Here is a 23,121-nt window from a genome sequence, read left to right as displayed (position 1 = left end):
ATATCATAGTAAATAGTCATATATACGAAGCTCAGACAGTTTACGAATACTTCGCAACTGGCACCGTTTTGTCTCAGATCTTGGATATATCCCATCCCTTGATTCGGTAATCAAGCTAAAGCGAATTAAATATATACAAATCAATTCACACCTATACAAAAACACAGAGCACAACATACTCGAGTTAAACCAAGTCTATCGATAGAACAGATAGAGATCGACCATCACCTCCACTTTGATACGCCCATCACAAAGAGCAAGATCAAGAGGTCATTTAGGCATTGCGTTGTGCACAAATAGTACTAGGACTGAAGTGACGTTGTGTGTTTAAATAACAATTCCAATAATCCCGATCGTCATTCAACCGATTTTACTCCATTTTCAAACACATGTTAGTACCATTCCTATACTTCCTATCCATTCTACATGATACATCCTTCTCCTGTTCGTGATCACCCATCCAGTCACTCATACATACGTGCCATTCCTCATAGACAACATCTCACCATCCTCTCACATCATCGTTAGACAACATCCCAAGATGTCAGATCCAACCAACCCTTCGCATCCGGAAGGAGAGATACATCCTATACCACTCAACCCATCCAACGCCGAACCTTCACATCCCCTAGACCCAGCTTTACCGCCCATATCTACCCAGGTGACACAGCAGGATGAGGTAGTTGAGAATGTTCAGAGTATACCGACCACGCCTAAAGTGAGTACGACTCCCTCTCTTACAACGACGAGTAAACAATTTTCCTGGTTTATGCTGAAGTGTGTCATTCATCATAGGTTCACATCAAAGTCCTGATCATCTCCGGACAGAGTAAAGTACTATCGTTTGAACCTGAATTGACAGTTGGGAGAATTAAAGAGTTGATTTGGAGTTCATGGCCTTCTGGTGAGTGTGTATTCTGATTCATTGTATCGTCCCATTCCATCACTGGAGGAGAGGCGATATGAAATCGTCAGACTTGAATGATGCCTCCATGATTCCCATTCAAGATAGAGCGGATGGATGAGATGAGTGATGGGCTAACGCTAACTTGGTTTGGGTTATGTAGAATGGACAGACCCTGCTCAACCCCCTTCACCAAGTTATCTTAGAATATTACATGCAGGTAGGATATTACAGGATGATTCAACTTTAGCATGTAAGTCGACACCAGCTCATTAGCTTATCACGTTTCCACAATTCGAGACTACCTCGCCTAGAAATCTCAAAACTGGTTGTTGACCGTTTGATCATTTGGTCATTGATAGCAAACAACCTACCAGTCTCTGAAACATCCTCATTACCTACCGTTATACATATTTCAGTGCGATCATTCTCGATCAGAGCAGATGACGGTATGTCCATATCCCTTCTGTTTTTGTTCATTACTATACCATGGAGCTGACCTACGAACCTGATTCGCAGATCCCAAGAAATCCCACGGACTAGGTCGAACGACCAGCGCAGCAAGATCCCATCGAGGTGAAGATGATGTTGGAGGATGTAAATGCAATATCATGTGACATGGCGACTACGATACGACCGCACTCGACACTCATGATCCACATTATCCTACGGCCGTCATACAAGAATACACCGAAGAATATTTGAATCTCATGTTAATCCGTTCCCTTCTTCCCGCCATGTGTACTTTTCGTTCTTTTAAGGGACACTGTAATATAGATTTCTCTACTTTGCTTCCAGTCCCGTTTCCCCTTGATCATTAGATCTTGGTCTTTCACGCCAATCATCAAGGATCGACTAGATCTCTCAGAAGGGCTTTTGAAGTTTTGTTTCCCATATATTTGTAAAGTACTTTTCTCTCACGACGATCGATTTCAACTTTGCTCTCATTATTTGGTCTTCCTGTGTCCCTTTTTTCAATACAACAATCGCTTTTTGGCCTTTTTTACATACCCCGGTCTTTATATTATGATTGTTGGAATTCGGGTTCAAATATATCTGATCTATGTATGTAATGTATAAAGATGGACGCGAGAGGTCTGAAGGAATCTGCGAATGAATAACCTGAGGCATTACTCCGACCGCATCTCACCACCACCTTCCTTCTCCCATTCCTCGGGAGTCTTCAACCTCAGACTCAAAGCATGTAATCCCTTATTGTCGAATTCATCCTTCAGTAGAGCATTCACCATTCGATGTCGGGCTATCGATGTTTTGCCTTTGAACGAAGGTGATACAAGGTGAATAGCGAAGTCTAAAATAATAATCAATTAAACATACCATAACGATCAGCAGGCTATCAGTTTGCATAGGATGCGGCAACTTACGAGTTTCACCACTTCCACCTCCCTGAGCTCGCATGGCGGCATGATGCGAATGTTTTGACGAGTCGTTATATACCCTCAACAAGATAGGTTGGAAAGCTTCTATTATCTGCGGTGGGATGATTTATCAGCTACTGCTACTTCCACAACGTAGAAACTGAGAGGATACGAGTAGCAGGTTGTACACTCCTTGGAATCTAAGTGGTATGATGAATAACTCACCTTCTGCTGGATCGAAGTTTCCACTGGCCCAGGTATCCTAGTCGCTTGTCTGCCTGCCGAAGAAGACGAAGCCATATTTCTTACAAAACTGCTTTTGATGGGGTTTCTTCGGGTAGCTTGATTGCGAGTGGCAACTAGGGATGAGAGAAAAGCACTCATTGGTGAGTTCGTTAGGTTGGTGATGACCCTACTATGATCGATGTGAATGGTTCAGGTCAGAGAGGTATCTTTGTTCATCTATTATTGTCCAACAAGAACGACGACTTTTGACTTTTGTAGATTGAGTGAAGGGCTTACGTAATTATGCCAAAGCGAGTGGCAACATCGTCTTTGCCTTTGGCTCGTCGCTCAAATATAAGAACAAGAATACAGATACACTTTTCTGTTTTGATCATTCACCTCTTTCATATCCTTCCATCCGTCTCTTATTAGCCAGACATCATAGTCAAGATGGCACCAGTCCTAACAGAAGAGGAATCAGCTCTCGATCCCTATCTCATCCTGGAGATATCATCAGACGCGACGGACAAAGACATCCAAAGAGCATATAGAAAAAAATCATTGAAATGTCATCCGGATCGTAACCCATCTCCTGAAGCAGGTAAGTACGGGTTACTGCCTTTCGCTACTGTCTTCTTTCTCGTCGAGGGCCAGCTGAGTTAAATCTGGGACAATTGCTGACGTACGCTTTTCGTAAAATAGCAATTCAATTCCGTCAGATATCCGTATCGCTCGAAATACTCTTAAATCCCAATAAGAGGAATTATGTAGATACGAAATTGGAAAATGACAGGAAGAAGAAAGAGAGATATGCTGAGATGGATAAGAAGAGAAAAGTGATGGTTGATGTGAGTTTGAATCCAATCTTCCTTATCTCTCATGATGTCTGATACAACCCAATCTCAACAATTAATCAGTGAGATCATCGTACTGATAATGTAGTCTTTCTTTGTTTGTTCATAACGTAGGCCCTCAACGCCCGAGAAGAAGAAGCCAAAAGAGCCAAGGTTGTTCAACAGGAGAAACGTCGTCAGGAAGCTGAAGAAGAAGCTATCAAAGATGCTGGACGGAGGATGCTGGAAGAAGCTCAAAAGAGAGCAATGGCAGCTGCATCCGCTGCTAACAAACCACCTGTCCAACCTCCCCAACCCAAGTCAGACTTGAATGACAATAATCAGAATCGACCTGAAATTACATCTACCGATTTAACTCTCATTCTCACTTTCCCCTCTTCGTCTTCGTCTTCAGCTTCGTCAACCCAACTTCAGAATACACTAGAATTGAAATATGGTCCAATCGCTCACCTGATATTGACGGATCCACCGGCAAATAAGAAGAAGAAGGGTAAAAAGGCTGTAGTGGAATTTCAGAAAGGTAATTGGGGTGGATGTTGGGCATGTTGGAAAGATCACTCAAACACTACAGGGCCAGGGGCAGGTGTGGAAGATGGAGTTAAAGTGAAATGGGTTAAAGGGGAAATACCAGAATGGGTTGAATGGGCAGAACGACAGAATCCGAAACAATCTCATACCCAGACACAGACAAACGGTGATAATCATATATCATCAGCATCTGCAGCTGTTGCTGGTACAACGTTCAGTTTTGATTCTGCACCTGATATTAGTAATGGTGGAACTGGTGGGTTCACAATGGCCGATCTCTTATCTGCACATGCGAAGAATAAGGAACAGAAAGTGAAAGACAATCAATTTGAAAGTATGACGTTGTTGAGGATGAGACAGCTGGAGAGGGAGAGGTTGGAAGCGAAGATAAGGGAGGAGGAGGGTGAGCATTGATTGACGGGGGAAGGATAGAATTTAGGTTGCATTGGGATGGGATATCCATCAAATTCCCATTACTCAAAAATTGAATATGATTAGTTAGATTCATCATCACAAAAAGTCCAAATAATGACATCTACACTAATTCATCATATCGTGTACTTTTATAATTAGATTTGTTGTATCCACCTTATATGGTATAGTCTCAACGTTCATGTCCAATGGAACGATCAGGTAATGTACCTCGACGAAGTCCAAATCACTTGCACTGAAAGAACATTTTCACCTGTTTTTGATGCATATCATTTTTGTATCAACTTTTTTTTTGTTCTTTTATATATTTTCTTATAACAACGACAACAACATTGAGGTATGTTCTCCAGACTACTACCATCTGCTCGACTTCGCTCGTTCAGTCCTCCTTCACACTATCACCGATGTATCCTAAGGGGATTACCTGCATTTCTCAACTCGCTATTAGAGTCGTCAGCCTTGCCTCTACTACCAGGATAAGAAGGAATAGTAGCTCACTTGAAAGCAGCTTCAATACAATGTTTGATCTCTCTATAACTAACCACCAGACAACTCTGATCATCTCGGGAGACTAACATTATACGTTCATCTAGACCTGCATCGAGCTGTATCAGATAGGTCATAATCAGCCGATCTCGTCTTTTCGATAACGTAAAGAACGTGACATATGCCTACTATCTGACTTGAATCTGCTGCTGCTACAGGTGTTAAGACCGTCAACTTACCTTATTCAGGCATGTCAAAACATGTGATAAATCCAAAATAGGTTTCCCATCAACCCCAACCGAATGAAAAACGTAATCTCTGAACAGTTTGAGGATGTATCGATCACCCGTATCTGACCATCTCGGATCTAACTCAAACCTGAAAAATAACAAATATCGTTCAGTAAGATCTTGAAATTTCGGTTTGGCTTAGTTTAGCTCAACTCACTCTGCTCGTTCGTTGATGAATCCCAATTTCGATAATAATCTAACTATTCGTCCGTTTTCCATCTCCGCTCCAAGATCGGATTCGAGTGTATCGGCGTAGCTAATCAGGGACATGAGACGATTAGTATCGTTTACCCTTCACACACTCCAAATCTTCTTGCCTTCCTCAAAGTATAACTCATGAGATAGACAACCAAAACTCACTTCTGCATAGCATCCAGCTCATTCAATATCCTAGGACCCATAATTTTGATAGCTTCATCAACCGATTTCATAGGTGAAGGTTTTGAGATCAAGAACATCACCAAGGTCTTCACGTCGGGAGAATAATTACGTTGGATATGATCGAGTGGTAGTGCAGGATGTTGACCAGGTTGGAAGAAATCGCAGCAAAGGGAGATGATTAATTTGCCAAATGAGACCAAATCTTCTTGCTAAACCATTCAGAAAATATGTCAGCTTGGACCTGTACAGAATAGGAAAAACCAGACCAAGAATGTTTTCATATTTCTTGACGGAGCAGTTATGTTTTTTTGCCTCTTGGAAATACCGCAGTCTATTATTTTAGAAATCGAACTCACCTGAAACACCCCAACATGGGTATTCGGATCATGCGCCAAAACGTCCCATACCCCGCACCCATTCAGTCTTATCCTATTCTTATTCGTGATCAAAATCTTCGATGGATCCAAATTCCTAGCTGCCAATCCGGACGAATGGATCGCTTTGAGAGCATTGGCAATTTGGGTAATGTAGGACCACAAGACCCTTTCTTGGATTGGCAGACCGGTCCTACCCCTTCCTCCTCCTGTTCCACCGGATTGATTAGGTTGGAGTTGGTTGGGTATGAGGTGTTCTTCCCATATTGTTGTAGAGAGAGGGTGATAGTCGTATACCAGTATCAAAGCTAATGAAATAGACAGGACAAGATTTTAGCTTCCAACAATACGCTTACAGGTGGTTTTTTTTTGGCTGTTTGATAGAGAGATTGGAATGATAAACCACCCTACTCACAGTTATCGTTGAACGCCTTGGTGGTGAAGGCTTCCCTCAACCCAACAATGTTTGGATGTCTCATCCTTCTCCAAGTATCTATCGCGCCAAAGGCATTTTCGTTCACAAGCTTATAACCTATATGTCCATATAAATCAGTCCATCATCTTTGAATCCTGCATGATAACAAAGTATCATGCCTGAGGTCACGACACCGATTTTGATCAAAGATCTCTCACTCACCTTCTATCCTCCTTAAAGTATATACATTCCCATCAACGCTGCTCACCGCTTTATAAACCGGTGCAGGATGTATATAAACTTTTGACGGCTGATTCTGATTCTGGCTCGTATTTTGATTTTGTTGTTGAGGGATATTGGTGTTTTCAATAACCCTCAAAGAATGGTATATGCCCAATTCAGATGGTAGACCCGGTCCTGAACCCGCTTGAAGACCTTGATAAGTCACGTCATGTTTGGATTGTAGTGTCCTACGTAGATCGTCGGGGATGAAGAACGAATGTAGAGGATGGTGAGAGACGGGTGGATTTGATATGTGAGGTAATGGTGAGACGTAGAGGTGATGGTTGAGCTGTAAATTTGTTTTGAGTATCATAAGCGTCTTTGTGTGAGAGAGATACCTGACACGAAACATCGAATACACTCACAGGCTGCCGTACGGATTGATGATGCATGAACATACTTCCATCCAAAGCACTAGTCTGCGAAGGGTCCATGGAAATCATCGAATCTTCGAATGACATCTGATTGAATCGCATTCCCATGTCAGCTCCCTTCGAAGTAAGAAATGGCGTATGATGAGAGCTACTCACCGAGTTATCCTGTCTTGGTAGGATCCCACCTTGGTTTCCCAGTGAAGGCCAACTGGGAGCGGGAGCCGAGGGAGGAGGAACTGACATAGATGGAGGGAGGTGCGAAGCATTCTGAGTGAGGGTGGAAGGTTGTAATGATGGTGTGGTCGCTCTGAACACGATGTCATTAATATACATCGAGGTCATCAATCAGAGACAGAAGGGGAGTGTAATTCACCTAGGCGAAGGATTTTCCCCTATAGGCGTCTTGGGTACGAAGACAGGTGCTGAGAGGTGTTCTGCTCCCAGTCCTGAGAATGATTTGGTGGTAGAGGTGAGTTCTTTTGATAAGGGTGTTGGGTTTGTCATTGCTGGGCTAGGATGTGAGCATCAAGATTAGCTTTGTCACGATTGATTGATTGATTGATTGCGAGGTCGAGGTCCAACGATACAGCAGTACAGCGACATGACTCACCTCCCAGTCAATGGTGTAGATGGTGCATTGAGATCCGTTCCAGGCTATATCGAGTATAATTAATTAGTATAAGCGTACAATCAGATCATCAATCGCAAATTGCTAGTCGAACTCACCGGTGGATGATAATATACACACTGTATATCAAGACACGAAACATCAGTACAGACATCTCCTTGTCACAAGTATGAACGGTCACTCACACCTGAATCTTGAAACTTGCAATACCTATCCATCTCAACATTAATTGACCAAACTCGAATCGGCCGATATTGTGATGAGATGAATGGAACTTACCCATATATCATTACGTTCCTACATATCCTCTGGGGAGTTTCTATACACCACCTCACGGAATCAGTATCGTCGACCTCAATCCAGCGTTCTATCGAGGGACTGTCGCTGAGGCGAGATGATCACTCACCCCTCTTCTTTTCACCCGCAGCTGGACTATCCCTCCCCTTGTTGTTACTACCACCCCCATCATCCAGATTACTAGGGGCACGTATCTGGATAGCAGCTGATTTAGAACCGGTACCGAGACCCGCCATTTTCGATTGCTCTGTTGGGTACTATACAACACTAGATGGGGTATATGGTGAATCAAGTAAGCACAACAGAAGATGGAAATGGTAGATGGGGGATATGAGCTGAGCAGTGGGTGGGTGGATGTCACCGTCATCATGAGTCGCGTCGGATAAACCCAGAGCTTGGCGTACCCGTACATATTGCAGCAATGTTCTGGTTGAGGAGCCATAGTGAAGAGTAATGATGCATGCAATTTTGATGAATATAGGTACAAATGCAAAGTGTGTTATACAATCCAATCCGAACTATGCCCTCTATACCAATCTAATGTCATATTGATATCTAGTTATCTATTCCGAGTTCTTCTTCTCAGCTTGAGATTGGGCTTCCCAATGTGCCTTTCCGAAGGTAGCAGCGACTACCAAGGGGAATACCAAAGTCGCATCGGCGTATACCTGTTCATACAGCATGATCAGTTGGCTTTGCACCACTATGATCGGACATTGATCGACTATTGTAGAACTCACCTTGACACTCTCCGCGCCTGCTCGGATTTTTCCCCACGAAACAGCTTCATCAGGTCTAGCACCAGAGTCTGAACCATCGTACTATCAAACATTTCAAATGTCAGCTCAACGATCATTGAGTAGCAATTTGATGATTGGCTCACCTCTTGTCCGGTGTTTATGTATACGGCATAATCCGCACCATTCCTCTGTGATTATCAACATAGTGTTAGCGAATCAATCGTGACAACACATCCGCCGGACTGATGAAGGAATAGGTATTCGAACTCACAAATAACATGGCATTTGCAATTTGATGTTTACAGACACCACCTCCCAAGATGATCATACCAGCTTTCTTTGATTTCACACTCATATCATTCAATCTTCTAATATCAGCTACGATATCGATATTGAGTTGTAGAGGTGATGATTTGTAGGTATGGAAATAGATCATATCGCCTAGCGATCCATCTGTCAATGCTGGACAGAATACCGGGATGTTGTTCTGCATTGATCCATCTGAATGTCAGCGGACAATTCCATAATACGACTCAAAGGATATTCGAGTGTGACGCGTGACTATGGGTTCCACTCAAAGTATGGGTGTAGACTCACCTTATAGCACCAATAATATACACTCTCCTCATTGTCTATCTCCTTCCCTAACCTGTCAATAACACTGCTAGGACTCCACTTCGTACCAACTTCTTCCTGCTCTTTGACCATCTGATCTAAGATGGGTACCACCCAATCCTCGAATGCACAATAATTCGAATTTGGAACGAGTAAATTACCTATTCGATTCAAGCTATAAAATGGCATATATTCAGTGGGTTTACTTCATCACATATTTCAGCCAGGTTCAAAGGTTTTGTAGAACTGTCCGACTTACCCCCTCTTCCTCAATCCCGCACCATCCAAATGGAATTCACCCAATACAGTCGATCCTAGACATTTGATGAAATCCTCTTCAACACCTCCTGCAGTAGTCACCAGACAATCTATCAATTTGTGTTGAGCTAAGAATCTAATAATTTCTCGGAGACCTGATGAGATGAGGTTGGATGTGTATCCGAGGAAGAGAGTAAGCGGTTCATCAGGATTACTACGTTGTTTTCGCTGTATACGCACTCAAGAGTTAGCTTGGAAAATTTCATAACCATAAGAAACGAAATCGCCCGGGCTAAGCAATAACCATCCGAAGCGACACAAGAGCAGAGATGCAACTCACCATCTCCTCCACTACTTGTATAGCCCTAGCCAAACCCGTAGCTTGGAACCCAATCGTCTCATAACTCTTTAACAGATCCTGGAGAACCATGGGTTTACTCAAATCTGGTCCTTTCACGTGAACAGCATTTTCGGGTAAAGCCTCTGAGGGTGTGAGTACGCTCGCATGGGCGTTGTCGGTCGACATTTTGGGAGCGTTGTTGGCGGTTGGTATTGAATGGATACGATGAAAGATCAGCAACTAGTTCGCCGGAACAAAAAGTTAGAATTGTTGATGTTGATCATTTTGAACTGGACCTCCACATGTGTGAAAGAATTACCCTTTTAGGCAATTAGAGATAGGATCAGATCACGTCGAGTAACTTTACGAGTATGGTTGACGATGGACGATAACCAAAGATAACCTTTACGAGACAAGTTGACACCAGAGTAAGGTTTTCTCACTTTCCCACAGATATATCGATAACCAGATCGATAAGCTTACGAGTAGTATAAGATACAAGATGGACGGACTCAACAGGAGCAGTACGAGTAAATTACCCACAGCCATACCACGATCCAGCTTGTTCTCCTCGATTGGCGGGCCATCCTCGTCAACTCCTTCATCCTTGAGATCAAGTACCAGTCGTTTAGGAAAGAGGGCAGCAGGAGAAGCTGGATTAGAAGGTGAGCTATATTCAATCAAAGCCCGTCCGTCCTCCAATTTATTGCTTTTTCCACTAATGTCAAGTTGTAACGGGTACATTATAGATCCATCATCTTCAGCTAGACAGATATCATCGATGAACACCCGACTATCCTTCCTCGAACATGACAATCATTCTCTCCAGGTGAAAGCGAAATCATCAGCCGATAAGATCGAGGAGCAACGAGTCGAGATTGAACAGTTGAAAGCTGAGAGAAGGGCGTTATACGATGGTGAGAAGAAGGAAAGACAAGTTGGGGAAGAGAGAGAGAAGGATTTCTACGATGAGAGGGTATGTCAAGATTTTCCCTATCATCCTATCATCCCATCATCCAGCTATGATGTTGGGCCAAAGCTGATTGGTTGTATTGGATTGGTTTGGGTTTTGTTGGGGCTGTAGAAACGCTATACAACTGAAATATCCCAACTTCGTACTCAAAATTCCACTCTATCCAATTCCTACGAATCTCTAAAATCAGAACATAACATCCTCCTAGGAAAGAACTCCTCCTTTATACAAAATGCAAATAACGAGATACACCTTCTCAATTCTCGGATTGAAGAGTTGACCAAACAGCGAGAAGAACTTAAAGGGTGGGAAAGGAGAGCTAAAGGATTGAGTATAGAGTTGGAAGAGGAGAGAAGGAGGAATGAAGAGAATAAAGAGAGGGGGGTAATAGAAAAAGAAGATAGGAGGGTTGATGAGACGTTGCAGAAGGAAGTTAAGCGTGAGTGCATCTGTCTTTTTAACATTGGCATCGTATACAATTTGAGATAGAGATACCCAAGAGAGACCTGTCTGTTCATGATACCTAAACACCTGCGAAGTAGATGATGGACCTGAATTGACATATGCTTTTCTTTACAGGTCAATCCCTCAGTCTAGCCACGATATATCGTGAGAACGAATCACTCAAATCTGAAGTAGTGGAATTACGTCAAAAGAAGAAAGAATCAGATTCCAACGAGAGAGCAATGAGAGACGTGGAGAGGAAATTGAGAGACGAAATTAGGACATTGCAGGAACAGTTGGAAAGATCTAGAAGAGATATGGAGTAGGTTTTAATCGTTAGCTCAAGGAAGTTCCCCCGCTGATCATAGATCGTTGTGACAGTTCGTTAACCCAATCGTATCCCTCAAGTTCATCACCTGAGAAAACATCCGACGAAACGTTACGTATCCGCTTATCGACGCTCTCTACGCTGCATAACCAAACTACCGAAGAGTTAGCCAAGAAGGATTCTCAGATCCGAGAATTGCACGAGAGGTTGACGAACCTCGCTCAGAGTTCTAGATCTTCCATAGCTGAATTGACGAAACGCTCTGAAGAGGCTGAGAGGGAATTGAGGTGGGCTAAAGAAGGAAGGGCGTTTGCGGAAAGGAGAGAGGAGGTGGCTAAGAAGGAGGTAGAGAGGATACGGAGCTCGGTGAGTGATCAAGCATATGAATGCATCATTAAGCCGTTATTTCTGTCTTTTGCGCATCATGAATATCTGAAACGTTCTCGAAAGCGACGAGCTGATGCCTTATCGTGTGATACTAGAACTCTTCTTTCCCGATGCCAGGTGGTGTCATACCCGACCAATCAGCTAAGGTGTCCGAGCTGGAAAGTCTTGTTGAATTGTATCGATCCGAATTGGACAAGATATCGAGGGATTCGAGAGAAACCGAACAGCGAATAGCGAGTGGGATGGGGTTGGTGAAGAGTCAAGACCTGGATGAAGCGAGGGATAGAATCAGTCGATTGGAGCAGGGTGCGTCACTCGATCGGCAATATTAACAGGTCATTGATCAGTATATTAACCTATATGTCGTTATACTCTTACTTTTTCGCAGATATCCAATCGCTGGAATCGACTATCTCCGAGCTCACATCCGCCAACACCCGTCTAGATGGAGAAGTAAACGATCTCATGCGTCGTGTCGCTTCTGGCGAATATAACCCCTCGACAGAAAGATGTTTGGAATTGAAAAATAACCCCGCGAATAAGATTATGGCTGTCAGACAGCAGATGTTGGTTGATTTGAAGAATGAAAATGATGAATTGTTAGAACAGATCAAACAATTAGATGAACTTGTCAACCAAAATCACAGTGCGACTTCGAAAGGTGAAGAAGGATTGAATAGGGAAGGGATGGTGCCGAGGAGTAGCTTTGATAGGTTGAAGAAAGAGAAAGAGGATTTGGAGAGGAACCATGAGAAGAGATTAATGAGGTTGAAAGAGGTGAGTAAGCCTTCTAATGGAAGTCAACTCAGATGCGGTCCATCATGAAATTTATGATTTTTCATGATCATCATCACCATCCTCACAACATTTATTTAAACCCGTTAGTCAAGCGAATCGCTAACGATGATCTTACAATGTAGATATTCACATCCAAATCCAAAGAATTCCTCGAAGCAGTCTACTCCCTCTTAGGTTGGCGAATCAAATTCGACGAATCCGGATCGGATATCCGTCTAACATCGATGTACGCACCGAAGGGGAAATCAGGATTGACGTTGAAATTCGCTTCTCAAGAAGGTCATTTCGGTACGATGCAAATGACCGGTATGATGGCTAGAGGGTTGGAAGAATCAAGACATTTTTGGATTGTCGAGAGACAGAGTGTCCCGGGTTTCTTGGCTCAGGTCACCACGGAGATGTTTGAGAAGACTACTGTGAGTGAACCCACACTGGGGAATACGGTGTGATGTAAGGATATTATGCTGATTTTGATTGTGGATTTGATTGTGGATGGGTGTAGATTGGTAGAGCTGCTGGATATGTGGGATTAGAGTAGATTGACGAATGTCAAAAACTCCGTTATGGCAGGAAATTAGATTGATTGTCTTCTAGTATAGTATCGATGGAAGCAAGTAGTGGTAGAAGCAAACTTGAATCAGTTCCCGACACGGTTGACAGTAATTTATTTATGCATATAATGACTTCTTCTGCTGAATATCCTTACAACGTTCTTTCCTCTACATCTCACCACATTCTGTTATCCTTACTACCAATTTTGGTCTAGTAGTAATCCAAAAGATTTGGTTAGCATTGATGCATGTACACGGAAACATGATTCCCATGGCCTTCTAAGCTCACCTATTGTTAGCTCCGGTAGGTACGTTCTCGATTTTCCTTACGGTCAATAAACCATCGATCACTCGTCCGAATACACAGTGTTTACCATCTAAGAATTCTGCTGGTGCGCAGGTGATGAAGAACTATGATGTAAAAAGTAGGAAAATCAGACAAAGTCAGTATAAAAATGATCCAAGGTATAGTAGAATGACGCAGATATACATATATATATATCTGATGATAGATAAGAAAGAGATACACTCACTTGACATCCATTCGTACCAGGACCGGAATTAGCCTATACCCATGCCAACGAAACAATTAGCATTTTTATCTTCAGTACTTTTCGACCGAGCGATATCAATGTTTGGAAGATGAGGATATGAGAGACTTACCATACTCAACAGACCCGGTCCGGTATGTTTCACTTTGAAATTCTCATCTTCAAATTGAGCGCCGTATATCGAGAAAGAACCTGTACCGTCGTTACGTATAAAATCACCTCCTTGAATCATGAATTGGGGGATTCTATATTGCACAAAGAATGAAAATAATTTGGGAATTAGCTGCTGTTTATATACTATCATGGTATAGTTTGAGGTAGGTATGACTCACACTCTAGATTTCGTCAGATTCGATGAGATGACGAATAATGAAATCAGCTCTGATCGATTCCTTCACTGAGATGGTCACACGCCAGCTGACATACCTGTGGAAAGTCGCTTTCTTATATCCCTGCGGTATCGAGTTGACTCTATTCAAGAAATTATCAGCCTGGATTTAGCAATATTGGACAGCCTCTAGCTGATATAGTACGGTATGGGATACGGGACATACCGATGTTCACCCGTACATAACTGTCTGAAATTCTCGGCTGTCCTATATACCACAAACACTCAATGAGCTTATTATTCCTTTTATTGTTCTATGAATAGTCAGAGGGGAAGCTCACTTTGGTGTTATGTCGCTGAACAGCTCTATTCCAACACCATCAGCTAACCGATCATTCCGCAACTGAGATGCACGATGACTGAAGGAAGGTTTTGTACATACCCATTTTTATCCTCCCCGCTGGGGTATCTCCAATACTGACATCAAAGAAAACTACCGGTCGGGTCACACCTGCTGGTGGGTCGAGTGAGGATGCCATTTTGAGTCTGTTATAACTGTGTATGAAGCGACGAGAATAGAAGTGGACCGTGATGAATAGTTGTCATGCATATACAGAGGGAATGATATCTCGAAGATGGAGGTTTAAGAGACCAAGCCAAACATCACAGCGGAGCTCGCCGAAAGGGAGTTGAGTTGGGAGGAATTGGAATAAATTGATTTTATAGGGTATTGGGTATTGGGTATTCACAAAGTCAAGATTCAACCCAGGTGAAGATGATGATGATGAGCTTCTGTTATTCTAGCTTCTAGTCAAGTCACTTTCAATTGCAAGGCGGTTAGACCACACTTCAAGATGGCTCCAAAAGCTAAGCAAAGGTGAGTGTTTGACTATGCGCGTGCCATCAGATCGAGAAGAGAAAAGTCGCGAGGGAAGGGAAAACACTGGATGAACCGATCATTTCCATCATCTCCTCTGGCTATCTGAACCCATGCCCTCGCATCACCATTTGTACCATTCAAACAATTCAAACAACGTACGATTTGGACATTGACCTGAAGAATGTCGTATGATATTACTTGAACGGATGCTGATCCCATGTCTATCCACTTTTACAGGCGAATCCTAGTGAAATTGGTTTCAACAGCACTTACGGGTTACTTTTACACTACATCTAGAATAAGAGTGTCTGATAAATTGGCCAAGATCAAATATGACCCAATTGGTGAGTTTCTTTGTACCACTTTTTGTTCAGAAGGAAAGGCAAGGCGAAACTTATTCTTTGATTTGGTCGTATGTCTAGTAAAACGACATGTCCTCTTCACCGAGACTAAGATAAAATAGTCTTGTCGCTATCACCAGAGATGCCTTGGATGTAGTCAGAAAGACAAGGGTCAGAGTAAGAGAGGAGGGGATCAATGGCTCAAGGGTGGAGAAGATCAGAAGTGGACGAGAGGCAGGGATTGATCTGTCAGAAGGGACAGACAAACAGACAAAAAGGATGCGACGGTAAAATCCATCACGGCAGATCACAGCTCAATACAAATACAACATCTATATATCATGCATCATATACCCTGGTTCCATCCACCACGTACAAGTACCACCAGACTACCTTGAGGTATCATCTTGGCGGATTTGGAGAGTTCTAATTGTATGACCTGACGTTCTTCGTCTGGAGCCGGATAGAGTGATAACAGGTGTAATGACTGTGAGGCAAGATAGAGTGTGAGCGACAAACACTTGTGAGGTAGAATTGTGTCGATTATTCTAAGCAGAATCCTCTTGTAACCGACATCATCATGAAATGATAAACGATGAAGCAGACAAGAAGTTTCCACTGACCTGACTCTGATCTTCGGATCTCTTGATTTTTCCTCGGCCTGTGATCAGATCCAACATCTTCCCGATCGGCATATCCTATATATGATAAATGATCATGGATTGTCATTCAGCACGATTCAAAGTATCAAGAACTTGGTTAATCATGAGTTTCGTCCCACTCACACAATCAACCCAACCTCTTTCTAATTTCCCTCCCGACCATTTCCCACTTTCCTTCCATTTCCTCACATTCTCCTGTATCTGCATTAGATCCATCGTCCATTCGAAAAACACTCTCTCCGTCATACTATCATTTCTAGCTAATTTAAGGAGTGGTTCAGCAGTCATACGGATTTTCTTCAGGTGGATATCCCATAATCTATCTGCTTTACTTTTGATCTTCGGTTTGAGTTGATCGACCGCTGCGTTGTCTTGACATATACCCTCACCAGAACCAGAACCAGAACTAGACTTTGAAAGTTCTGTAGTTCTGTTATCTTCTTTACGCTGTGTCTGTGTTTTCACGCTCTGAGTCTTCACTACATCTTTCCCAGGGGGCGGTTTCGGTATCACTCTATCTCTGAAATCTGGGAACCGCTGAGATATAATCTCTCTAGCTTTATCTCTTCTTTCGAGGAACGCGTCGTGGCGAACATTATGATCAAGTGGGGCAGTACATGAATGAGTAGATTGGGATCTATGTCTGGAAGGAAAGGTTCAGCGTCAACGGCAATCAAATATAGTTATGGTTAGAATGGATTGAGAATCAGGGAGGAAGAGAGTTTGAGAGAAGGGAAGTATAAGATCGTTCTTTGGCAGTTCAGCCATGTCGACCTTCTATATGGATATCATTCATGACATAGGATTGATAAACTCAAAGATAATCAACTCACTCGACGCAGTAAGCCCCACCACATCCCCTACATCTAACCTCCCTCGCTATCCCCTCACCTTCTCCCTCCGCGACAAACCCTCCAATCGACTCTATACTCTCTCTGTCGCATCCCTTCATTTCACATATAGTCTTCCCCCTCTCCAAATTCCCAGGTCTATCAATAGAAGTATTTTGGTCCAGCTGCTGTTGAGTGCAGGTATGTAAATTCGATGAAATATGTTGTTGACAGTATACCAAATTACATGTCGGACAAATGAATGGGAGGAAATCAACTAGAGAGCATAGATGACATTTCGAACCTGGGGATAAAATTGACATCTTGGCGTGGGGATAGGCCTATCAGTATCCCGATCAGTCCGAATTGATGCGATTACTGAAGTGATGGAGAGATGGACGAAAGATGTTGATGAAGGTCATTCATTCAACGACTCATCAGCCAAAGTGGACATGTCATGTGGAGGTGAGTCGCCCCTCACCAGAATGGATGGGTGGATTATATTCACACATATCACCTCGTCATAGTTGAATATAGTATATGACAATGCATAATGACACTTGTTTGATACCAGCAATGCACAATGATTCTTAAATATATACATGTAGAAACGTATGGAAAGTGGACAGGATAGATTCATAAATCAGTTCGTTAATGTTGGATTTTCAATTTGTTTGTTAAGTGGTTTGTTTTGTGAATGATTATTGGATTTTCTGTTGCGTGGTTGATTTGCTGATTCTTGTTATCTATATTACAGCATCCCCTCCTCCACCACATCCTATAGTACAACAACACCCTCATACCACACAGCTTTGCAACTCTCACATCTTCTCAGCAGGTGTCGAAACACCGCTCACGCTCGAACTCAAACTGCCGCCATTAGATTTCTTCGTACTTCTCCCAATGCCCATGCCCATCCTGACCAAGGTTTCTATACTAGCTCTACCATTCTGCAAGAGATCTTCATCCCATTTCATAGCTCCCTTCTCGAATAGACATACGATGGTTGATCCGCCTACATACATCGCAATAGCAGAGTTAGCTTTACCTTCTCGAAAACAAGAGACTGCAGAACACATTAAACCCACCGAAAGCGAAATAACCCAATTCATCAGCTCGATTGACTTCCTGACCTTCTTCGACGGTCGTCAGGATACTTCCAACCACTGCAATCGTAAAATGCAGCTATCAGCGATTCTGCTCATGAGATGTGTGCATAGCGGTAGAGGTAATAACACTCACTCATCGCACCGACCCAGACAGTCATGATCATACCAAACTCTTCACTCTGAATCGGTACGATTTTCCTGACGTTCTCACCATACACATCTAAAGTCGTCCTGATAGCTTGCGGGTTGACAGTATAATATTCACCATCAATCATCGTCATCTTGCCTATCTTCCCTTTGACAGGCGAATGGAATCGGTGATAATCTTGAGGAGCGAGTCTGTGCAAGCATATTCAGAAAATCAGTTTGAAATGTTCCCAAAAGACAACATATAGCAATGTAATCATGACTGACCTGAAGATAGCTAATCCTCCACCTTCGTACCGACCCGCTACATCCTTATAATTCGGACCCAACAACCTTCCCACCGTAAATTCCCTTCCTTTAATCCAAATTTGCGTAGCTTCATGAACAGTCTCAAAAGCCATCATCCTACAATCCGCACACGATACCAATCGTCCATCATTCTCAGGTTCCTCTACAGGTCTAGCAGCAGGTTTCAACTTTCGATAGAAGAACTCATTGAAGTTTTTGAACGAATCTAATGGATCTAAGATCTCTTCGGTATCTAGATTATGGAATGCGATAAATCCTGGTATGTCCACTGCGGATGAGGGTGAATCGTACTTGAGACCTTGTTTGACGGATAATGATTTGAGTAATTTACGGGCTATCATTATATACCATACACAATCATATTGTTAGTGGTCTGTCAAAAGTAATCGTACCATTCTCACTCAACGACAGAAGTCGATCACTCACCCCTCACACTATGCATCTGACCTTTGGCACCTTTATACAACACCCTAATTCCCAATCGTACATATACCTGTCCCACCCAACCGCAATAATCAGCTTCACATCTCACCTATCGATAAATGAACAGTAGGAGAGTTCAAACTCACAGCCATCTTCTCTTCTTGCAACTGCCCAGTCCTCCTATCCTGCACCAGTATATTCGCACTATTCGCTCCCAAAGCATAACTTCCAATAGCCACCTTATTCACAATCTTACTTAAGAATTTCCTTTGGGCTTGGGACGAGGTAACATAATTGGCAGTGACGATCCGATCGACTCTCGACCAATCTGCCGACGCACAGACAGCAAGGTGCGTGACGATATCTTGTTCTGACTTCTTACCTAATCTAGGTCGATGGCATAGAGGACAAGTCTTGATATTGATTATTCTCTCTCTATCATCGATTGGGGTCTCATTCTCATTATCATCGTCATTCTCCGAATAGCTCGATCCGGGAGTCGTCACTTCTCCATCAGTTTCTTCACCGATGTTGATGCCTCTATTCAAAGGTATAGTTTCCCCATCCAAAGTAGCTGTTCTATCAACTTTGACCGCTGGGACATTCGGTTCCCTCCTATCCGATATAGGTTGGATATTCCCAGCAACATCATCACCATCTTTTTCTGCACCGTCCTGGTTCTTGGGTCGACTTCGTTCGATATGTTCAGCCAATTCGCCAGGATCTACTCCAGCCGAAGCAGCGACATTGCCGTCTGGTCCGGTCATCTCCAGCCCTTCTGAAGCAGGCTGAGCGGATATTGCAGGTGTAGCACCTCCCAGACCACTCGTGCCACTCGTGGCAAGTTCGTCTCCAGAAACCTTCTCTTTCTCAGATCGAGACTTGGTAACCTCTTTTTCCAAGCAGTGGATGACCTCTTCCATAGTCAATTCATCTTTATCAGCGGATTTACCACAGCTTGAGAAATATCCTTCAAGAGTACGTCGAGTAAGTGTCGAACCGAGCGAATCGAGCATCGCAGTGAGTTCGGTGTAAGACATACAACCTGAATCATCGACATCGTATTGAGTGATGTACTGCCGCCAAAATCGTTGTCGAAGAGCATCATATGGTTCGTATTTCGCTCGGACAGTAAGTTTCGGAGAATGTCGAGCTTCCCAGGGCATATCTTTCTCGGTTGATAGGTTGAGCTATGACGCATGTCAGCTCTTTGCAGGTGTGGTATCAACATTAGGCTCACTGTAAATATCCTCATCTCATGTTTCCCGTCAACTTCCTTGTCGTAAAGGCCAGTCTCCGGATCCGGTTTAGGAGCATCGGCAATGAGTTCGCTCAGTGGTAAAGTGCATGTACCGACCATGTCATTTCCAGACACCTATTTGACCAAGTCAGCTTCCTTACAAAGGCTTCAGCACGAGCAATGGATAGCTCACCTTATCCCAATCGAGCACAGCAAATTGCATGGTATATGCACTTTCATGTCTTCTCACGTGGAAAAGTAGCTTCTCGTCCCAAGTCGGATTGAGAGAATGTCTAATCACTCTTGTTCTGAAAACTTTCTTTCCAAATGAAATCACCACGAATGGATCCATATCAAAAGAGAATTTCAGAGCTGCGACAAGTATCGATCAACTCAAATTCCTATGCTCGCGTAGTTATTCCAAATGAGAAGCGATAGTGGTGACTTACCATTCTTAAGTTTTGGTAAGTCTTCTGCACCTTTAATCTCCAAGATGACAATACCCAACACTTCTTTACCTTGATTCGCGTCGAAATTAAATCCCCTCTTCGATTTCTTCTTCTGAACTGTCTGTTGAACTTGACTTGAAGATTCGGTTCTTGATTTACCTCTTTTGAATAACGGTCTTCTCATCTTGGTTCCTCCAGGTGTGACCACCCCAGGTGTACTAACGTTTGAATCGCCCGAACCACCTTTGATCATAGGGGCAGAAGCGAAATAATCACCTTGTGAACCTGATCCTGTACCGGCTCCGGACAGTGATCCGGGTTTAGGTCCAGGTACTAACAATCCACTGTTACCACTACTTTCTCTTTTCTGAGTTTTGTTGGTTGTTTTCGACTCAGGTAATCCGGAAGTCTGTTGGCTAACTCCAGCAATCACATTCTCAACCATCGATGGAGATTCATTGACTGGCATCGGCATAGGGGTTTCGGTCTCTTCTTCTTCGTCTAGGGCATCTTCAAATTCGTCAGAAGAGGATGAACTGGACATTCCATCGTCGGAGAGTGAATCAATGTCATCATCATCATCGTCATCATCCTCAATTTCGTCCATCTCGGCGGAGGTAGGTTGACCAGCGACGGGTACGGTCTTATGACCTCCTTTCATGGATGATACAATGCCTGAAACGGCAGATGCGACCATAGAGGTGGGTCGAGCAAGTGAAGAAGGTTTGATAGGTTCCTGTCTCATCTTGACGGTACCTATACCCTTGTGCTGCAAGTAACGCAAGACTTATGAGCCAATGACATATCAAGTACAATCCATTGGAAATGGAAGACTTACCGCCGGTACTCCCAGAACGCCAATCGAGTTTCTACCCACACTGGCTTGTTCGACAAGGGAACCATATACCCTTCTAACCCTCTTAAGGGCATCTTCAGAGTCGGTAGCATCTTTCGGAGGGAGAAATCCAATCTGGAAGGATACCGAGCCACTGACGGTATGCTTTCGACGGGTCGACAAAAGTTTCTGCGTGAGAAGCTATAAGGAATGATGAAAAGTTAGACTTGAAGACACTGGATGGTGGTGCATGAAAGAGGGACATACAGGAAGATTGTCTCGCCAAAGATGTATTTCACCTTCAGGGAACCACTTATCGACGGGTATCGTCAACTCGCCCATATATTCTTTACGCATCAGGTCCTGCATTCATCTTCAATATGAGATGAGGTTCCTGAACTTAGAGAAGTAACACGAGCTCACCTTATCCCACAATACACATTCTATACCTCTTCCACCAATCACGCCTGTCAGACTGAGGTAAATGGGGAAATCAAAAGTACTTGTCTCAGGTGGGAAAGTAGGTTCAAGAGACTTCTTAATTACTTTGGTTGAATGTCGAGAAGTAGGCGGCATGAGCAAAGTAAGGAATCTGTTTGTTTGTGTTTATCAATCAATCAGAATCATGTCTGCTTCTGCCTTACCAAGGTGGGTGGGGGAGCTGTATGACTTACGGATCAGAAGTCCCACCTCTATCCTTAGCTACTAATCCCTTAGCACTGACCACTCTAACTCTGAGGTATACAGCGGGTTCTTCGCCTTCCAGAGGTTTTCGGGGTCCTCGAGCAGCAGAAGCGATCTGTGCGGCTGTCATACCTTGTGATATAGGTTGATGTTGATGCTTTGATGATTTTCTTCTACTAAACCTACCGGATTTTGTATCGCTCGATAGTGAATCTGACGATACGAGGGTGGTAGTGGTGTCTGATGGACCTGGAGAAGGAGCTCTGGAGGATCTGAAGGTGGAAGCTGCCATCTTGAGTGGTTTGGACGCCAGTCGCTTCAGTCGAGGTGGTGCTTTACCTGATTGAGAGTCAGGAGGGGGTTTGGTATTGGTATTGGTATTGGCTATCGCCAAAGCTTCTTCTGTGTTGGGCATTGTGGAGTACTAAAGGAAGAGGGAAGAGGGGTGAGGTTGAAAGAGTGTCGTAGGGGGTTGGAAGAGCGGAATGTGATGTCCTCGAGGCAGAGTGTCGGGTCTTATATAGGGACAAAAGGATGAATTGTGCTGACTGGAGGAGGTGTGGGGTATATGGTCCGTGCTAGTGGTCGAATGAGTGACGTGGTGATTGTGTGAAGATGCAAATACAATGTCCTATACCCTATATCGTGTATCAAAGGAGCCAGCGGTGGTCCAGATCTACTCCGATCTACTTTATTGTCTTTGTCTTGGCCTACGATACAGTTGACAAAGAGGGAATGACAGCATTGAATGCTGTCTACATGTATAATCGATTGTATACAGATCAACGAGATTATCCATTTTGATCATCTCATCATACACGCGTAGACCACGAAGACTCGAATCCTCGGAATTCTCAAAATAACACAGCACACGAGGCCATCCCGGTCTAATGACGTCTTGGTAAGGGTGCCTGGAGTCTGTAATGCCCATTACAAAAACGCACGGCCCCCGTGAATACGAACTTGTAACCAGGCTAATCGATAAAGGTTCGGGTAACCATAAAGGAGTGAATAACCGGTTTGGATGTTTAGCTCGAGATGAAGAAAAGA

The 23,121-nt window shown here is 43.4% G+C and overlaps 9 protein-coding genes across 9 annotated transcripts; 3 read left to right on the top strand and 6 right to left on the bottom strand.

The window, feature by feature from the left end:
* Nucleotides 1-541: 541 nt before the first annotated feature.
* Nucleotides 542-1,521, top strand: I203_107069 (uncharacterized protein; the record flags this gene model as incomplete). Its single annotated transcript, XM_019145155.1, has 5 exons — nt 542-718; nt 796-904; nt 1,068-1,157; nt 1,267-1,353; nt 1,424-1,521. 5 exons carry the CDS (start codon nt 542-544, stop codon nt 1,519-1,521), a joined length of 561 nt encoding a protein of 186 aa, XP_019004974.1.
* A 513-nt stretch (nt 1,522-2,034) lies between these two features.
* I203_107068 (uncharacterized protein) lies at nt 2,035-2,583 on the bottom strand (the record flags this gene model as incomplete). The annotated part of the gene is made up of 3 exons (XM_019145154.1): nt 2,035-2,216; nt 2,290-2,395; nt 2,509-2,583. The coding sequence occupies 3 exons, from the start codon at nt 2,581-2,583 to the stop codon at nt 2,035-2,037; spliced, it is 363 nt and encodes a 120-aa protein (XP_019004973.1).
* Nucleotides 2,584-2,958: 375 nt separating this feature from the next.
* I203_107067 (uncharacterized protein) lies at nt 2,959-4,304 on the top strand (the record flags this gene model as incomplete). Its single annotated transcript, XM_019145153.1, has 3 exons — nt 2,959-3,109; nt 3,211-3,356; nt 3,477-4,304. 3 exons carry the CDS (start codon nt 2,959-2,961, stop codon nt 4,302-4,304), a joined length of 1,125 nt encoding a protein of 374 aa, XP_019004972.1.
* A 416-nt stretch (nt 4,305-4,720) lies between these two features.
* I203_107066 (uncharacterized protein) lies at nt 4,721-8,085 on the bottom strand (the record flags this gene model as incomplete). The annotated part of the gene is made up of 16 exons (XM_019145152.1): nt 4,721-4,763; nt 4,821-4,927; nt 5,048-5,186; nt 5,256-5,354; nt 5,459-5,688; nt 5,836-6,161; nt 6,269-6,385; nt 6,491-6,839; nt 6,916-7,011; nt 7,081-7,231; nt 7,298-7,435; nt 7,535-7,578; nt 7,651-7,671; nt 7,738-7,762; nt 7,832-7,871; nt 7,959-8,085. The coding sequence occupies 16 exons, from the start codon at nt 8,083-8,085 to the stop codon at nt 4,721-4,723; spliced, it is 2,052 nt and encodes a 683-aa protein (XP_019004971.1).
* Nucleotides 8,086-8,412: 327 nt separating this feature from the next.
* Nucleotides 8,413-9,988, bottom strand: I203_107065 (deoxyhypusine synthase; the record flags this gene model as incomplete). Its single annotated transcript, XM_019145151.1, has 7 exons — nt 8,413-8,517; nt 8,590-8,670; nt 8,733-8,777; nt 8,861-9,076; nt 9,187-9,379; nt 9,464-9,690; nt 9,803-9,988. 7 exons carry the CDS (start codon nt 9,986-9,988, stop codon nt 8,413-8,415), a joined length of 1,053 nt encoding a protein of 350 aa, XP_019004970.1.
* Nucleotides 9,989-10,304: 316 nt separating this feature from the next.
* I203_107064 (uncharacterized protein) lies at nt 10,305-13,270 on the top strand (the record flags this gene model as incomplete). Its single annotated transcript, XM_019145150.1, has 9 exons — nt 10,305-10,467; nt 10,552-10,778; nt 10,887-11,214; nt 11,355-11,541; nt 11,601-11,913; nt 12,030-12,240; nt 12,323-12,711; nt 12,855-13,148; nt 13,235-13,270. 9 exons carry the CDS (start codon nt 10,305-10,307, stop codon nt 13,268-13,270), a joined length of 2,148 nt encoding a protein of 715 aa, XP_019004969.1.
* Nucleotides 13,271-13,451: 181 nt separating this feature from the next.
* On the bottom strand, nt 13,452-14,701 carry I203_107063 (peptidyl-prolyl cis-trans isomerase H; the record flags this gene model as incomplete). The annotated part of the gene is made up of 8 exons (XM_019145149.1): nt 13,452-13,494; nt 13,573-13,694; nt 13,817-13,849; nt 13,947-14,079; nt 14,261-14,305; nt 14,389-14,430; nt 14,504-14,528; nt 14,605-14,701. The coding sequence occupies 8 exons, from the start codon at nt 14,699-14,701 to the stop codon at nt 13,452-13,454; spliced, it is 540 nt and encodes a 179-aa protein (XP_019004968.1).
* Nucleotides 14,702-15,729: 1,028 nt separating this feature from the next.
* On the bottom strand, nt 15,730-17,198 carry I203_107062 (uncharacterized protein; the record flags this gene model as incomplete). The annotated part of the gene is made up of 4 exons (XM_019145147.1): nt 15,730-15,870; nt 16,007-16,081; nt 16,169-16,688; nt 16,879-17,198. The coding sequence occupies 4 exons, from the start codon at nt 17,196-17,198 to the stop codon at nt 15,730-15,732; spliced, it is 1,056 nt and encodes a 351-aa protein (XP_019004966.1).
* A 498-nt stretch (nt 17,199-17,696) lies between these two features.
* On the bottom strand, nt 17,697-22,486 carry I203_107061 (phosphatidylserine decarboxylase; the record flags this gene model as incomplete). The annotated part of the gene is made up of 13 exons (XM_019145146.1): nt 17,697-17,890; nt 17,964-18,041; nt 18,118-18,323; nt 18,399-18,774; nt 18,867-18,933; nt 19,010-20,053; nt 20,104-20,238; nt 20,297-20,475; nt 20,553-21,321; nt 21,391-21,588; nt 21,655-21,750; nt 21,811-21,979; nt 22,062-22,486. The coding sequence occupies 13 exons, from the start codon at nt 22,484-22,486 to the stop codon at nt 17,697-17,699; spliced, it is 3,936 nt and encodes a 1,311-aa protein (XP_019004965.1).
* Nucleotides 22,487-23,121: the final 635 nt, after the last annotated feature.

Source organism: Kwoniella mangroviensis, chromosome 2 (genome assembly GCF_000507465.2).
Source record: "Kwoniella mangroviensis CBS 8507 chromosome 2, whole genome shotgun sequence".
Lineage (NCBI taxonomy): Eukaryota > Fungi > Basidiomycota > Tremellomycetes > Tremellales > Cryptococcaceae > Kwoniella > Kwoniella mangrovensis.
The sequence above is the reverse complement of the archived record's forward strand: the minus strand, read 5'-3'. Positions and strand labels throughout refer to the sequence as shown.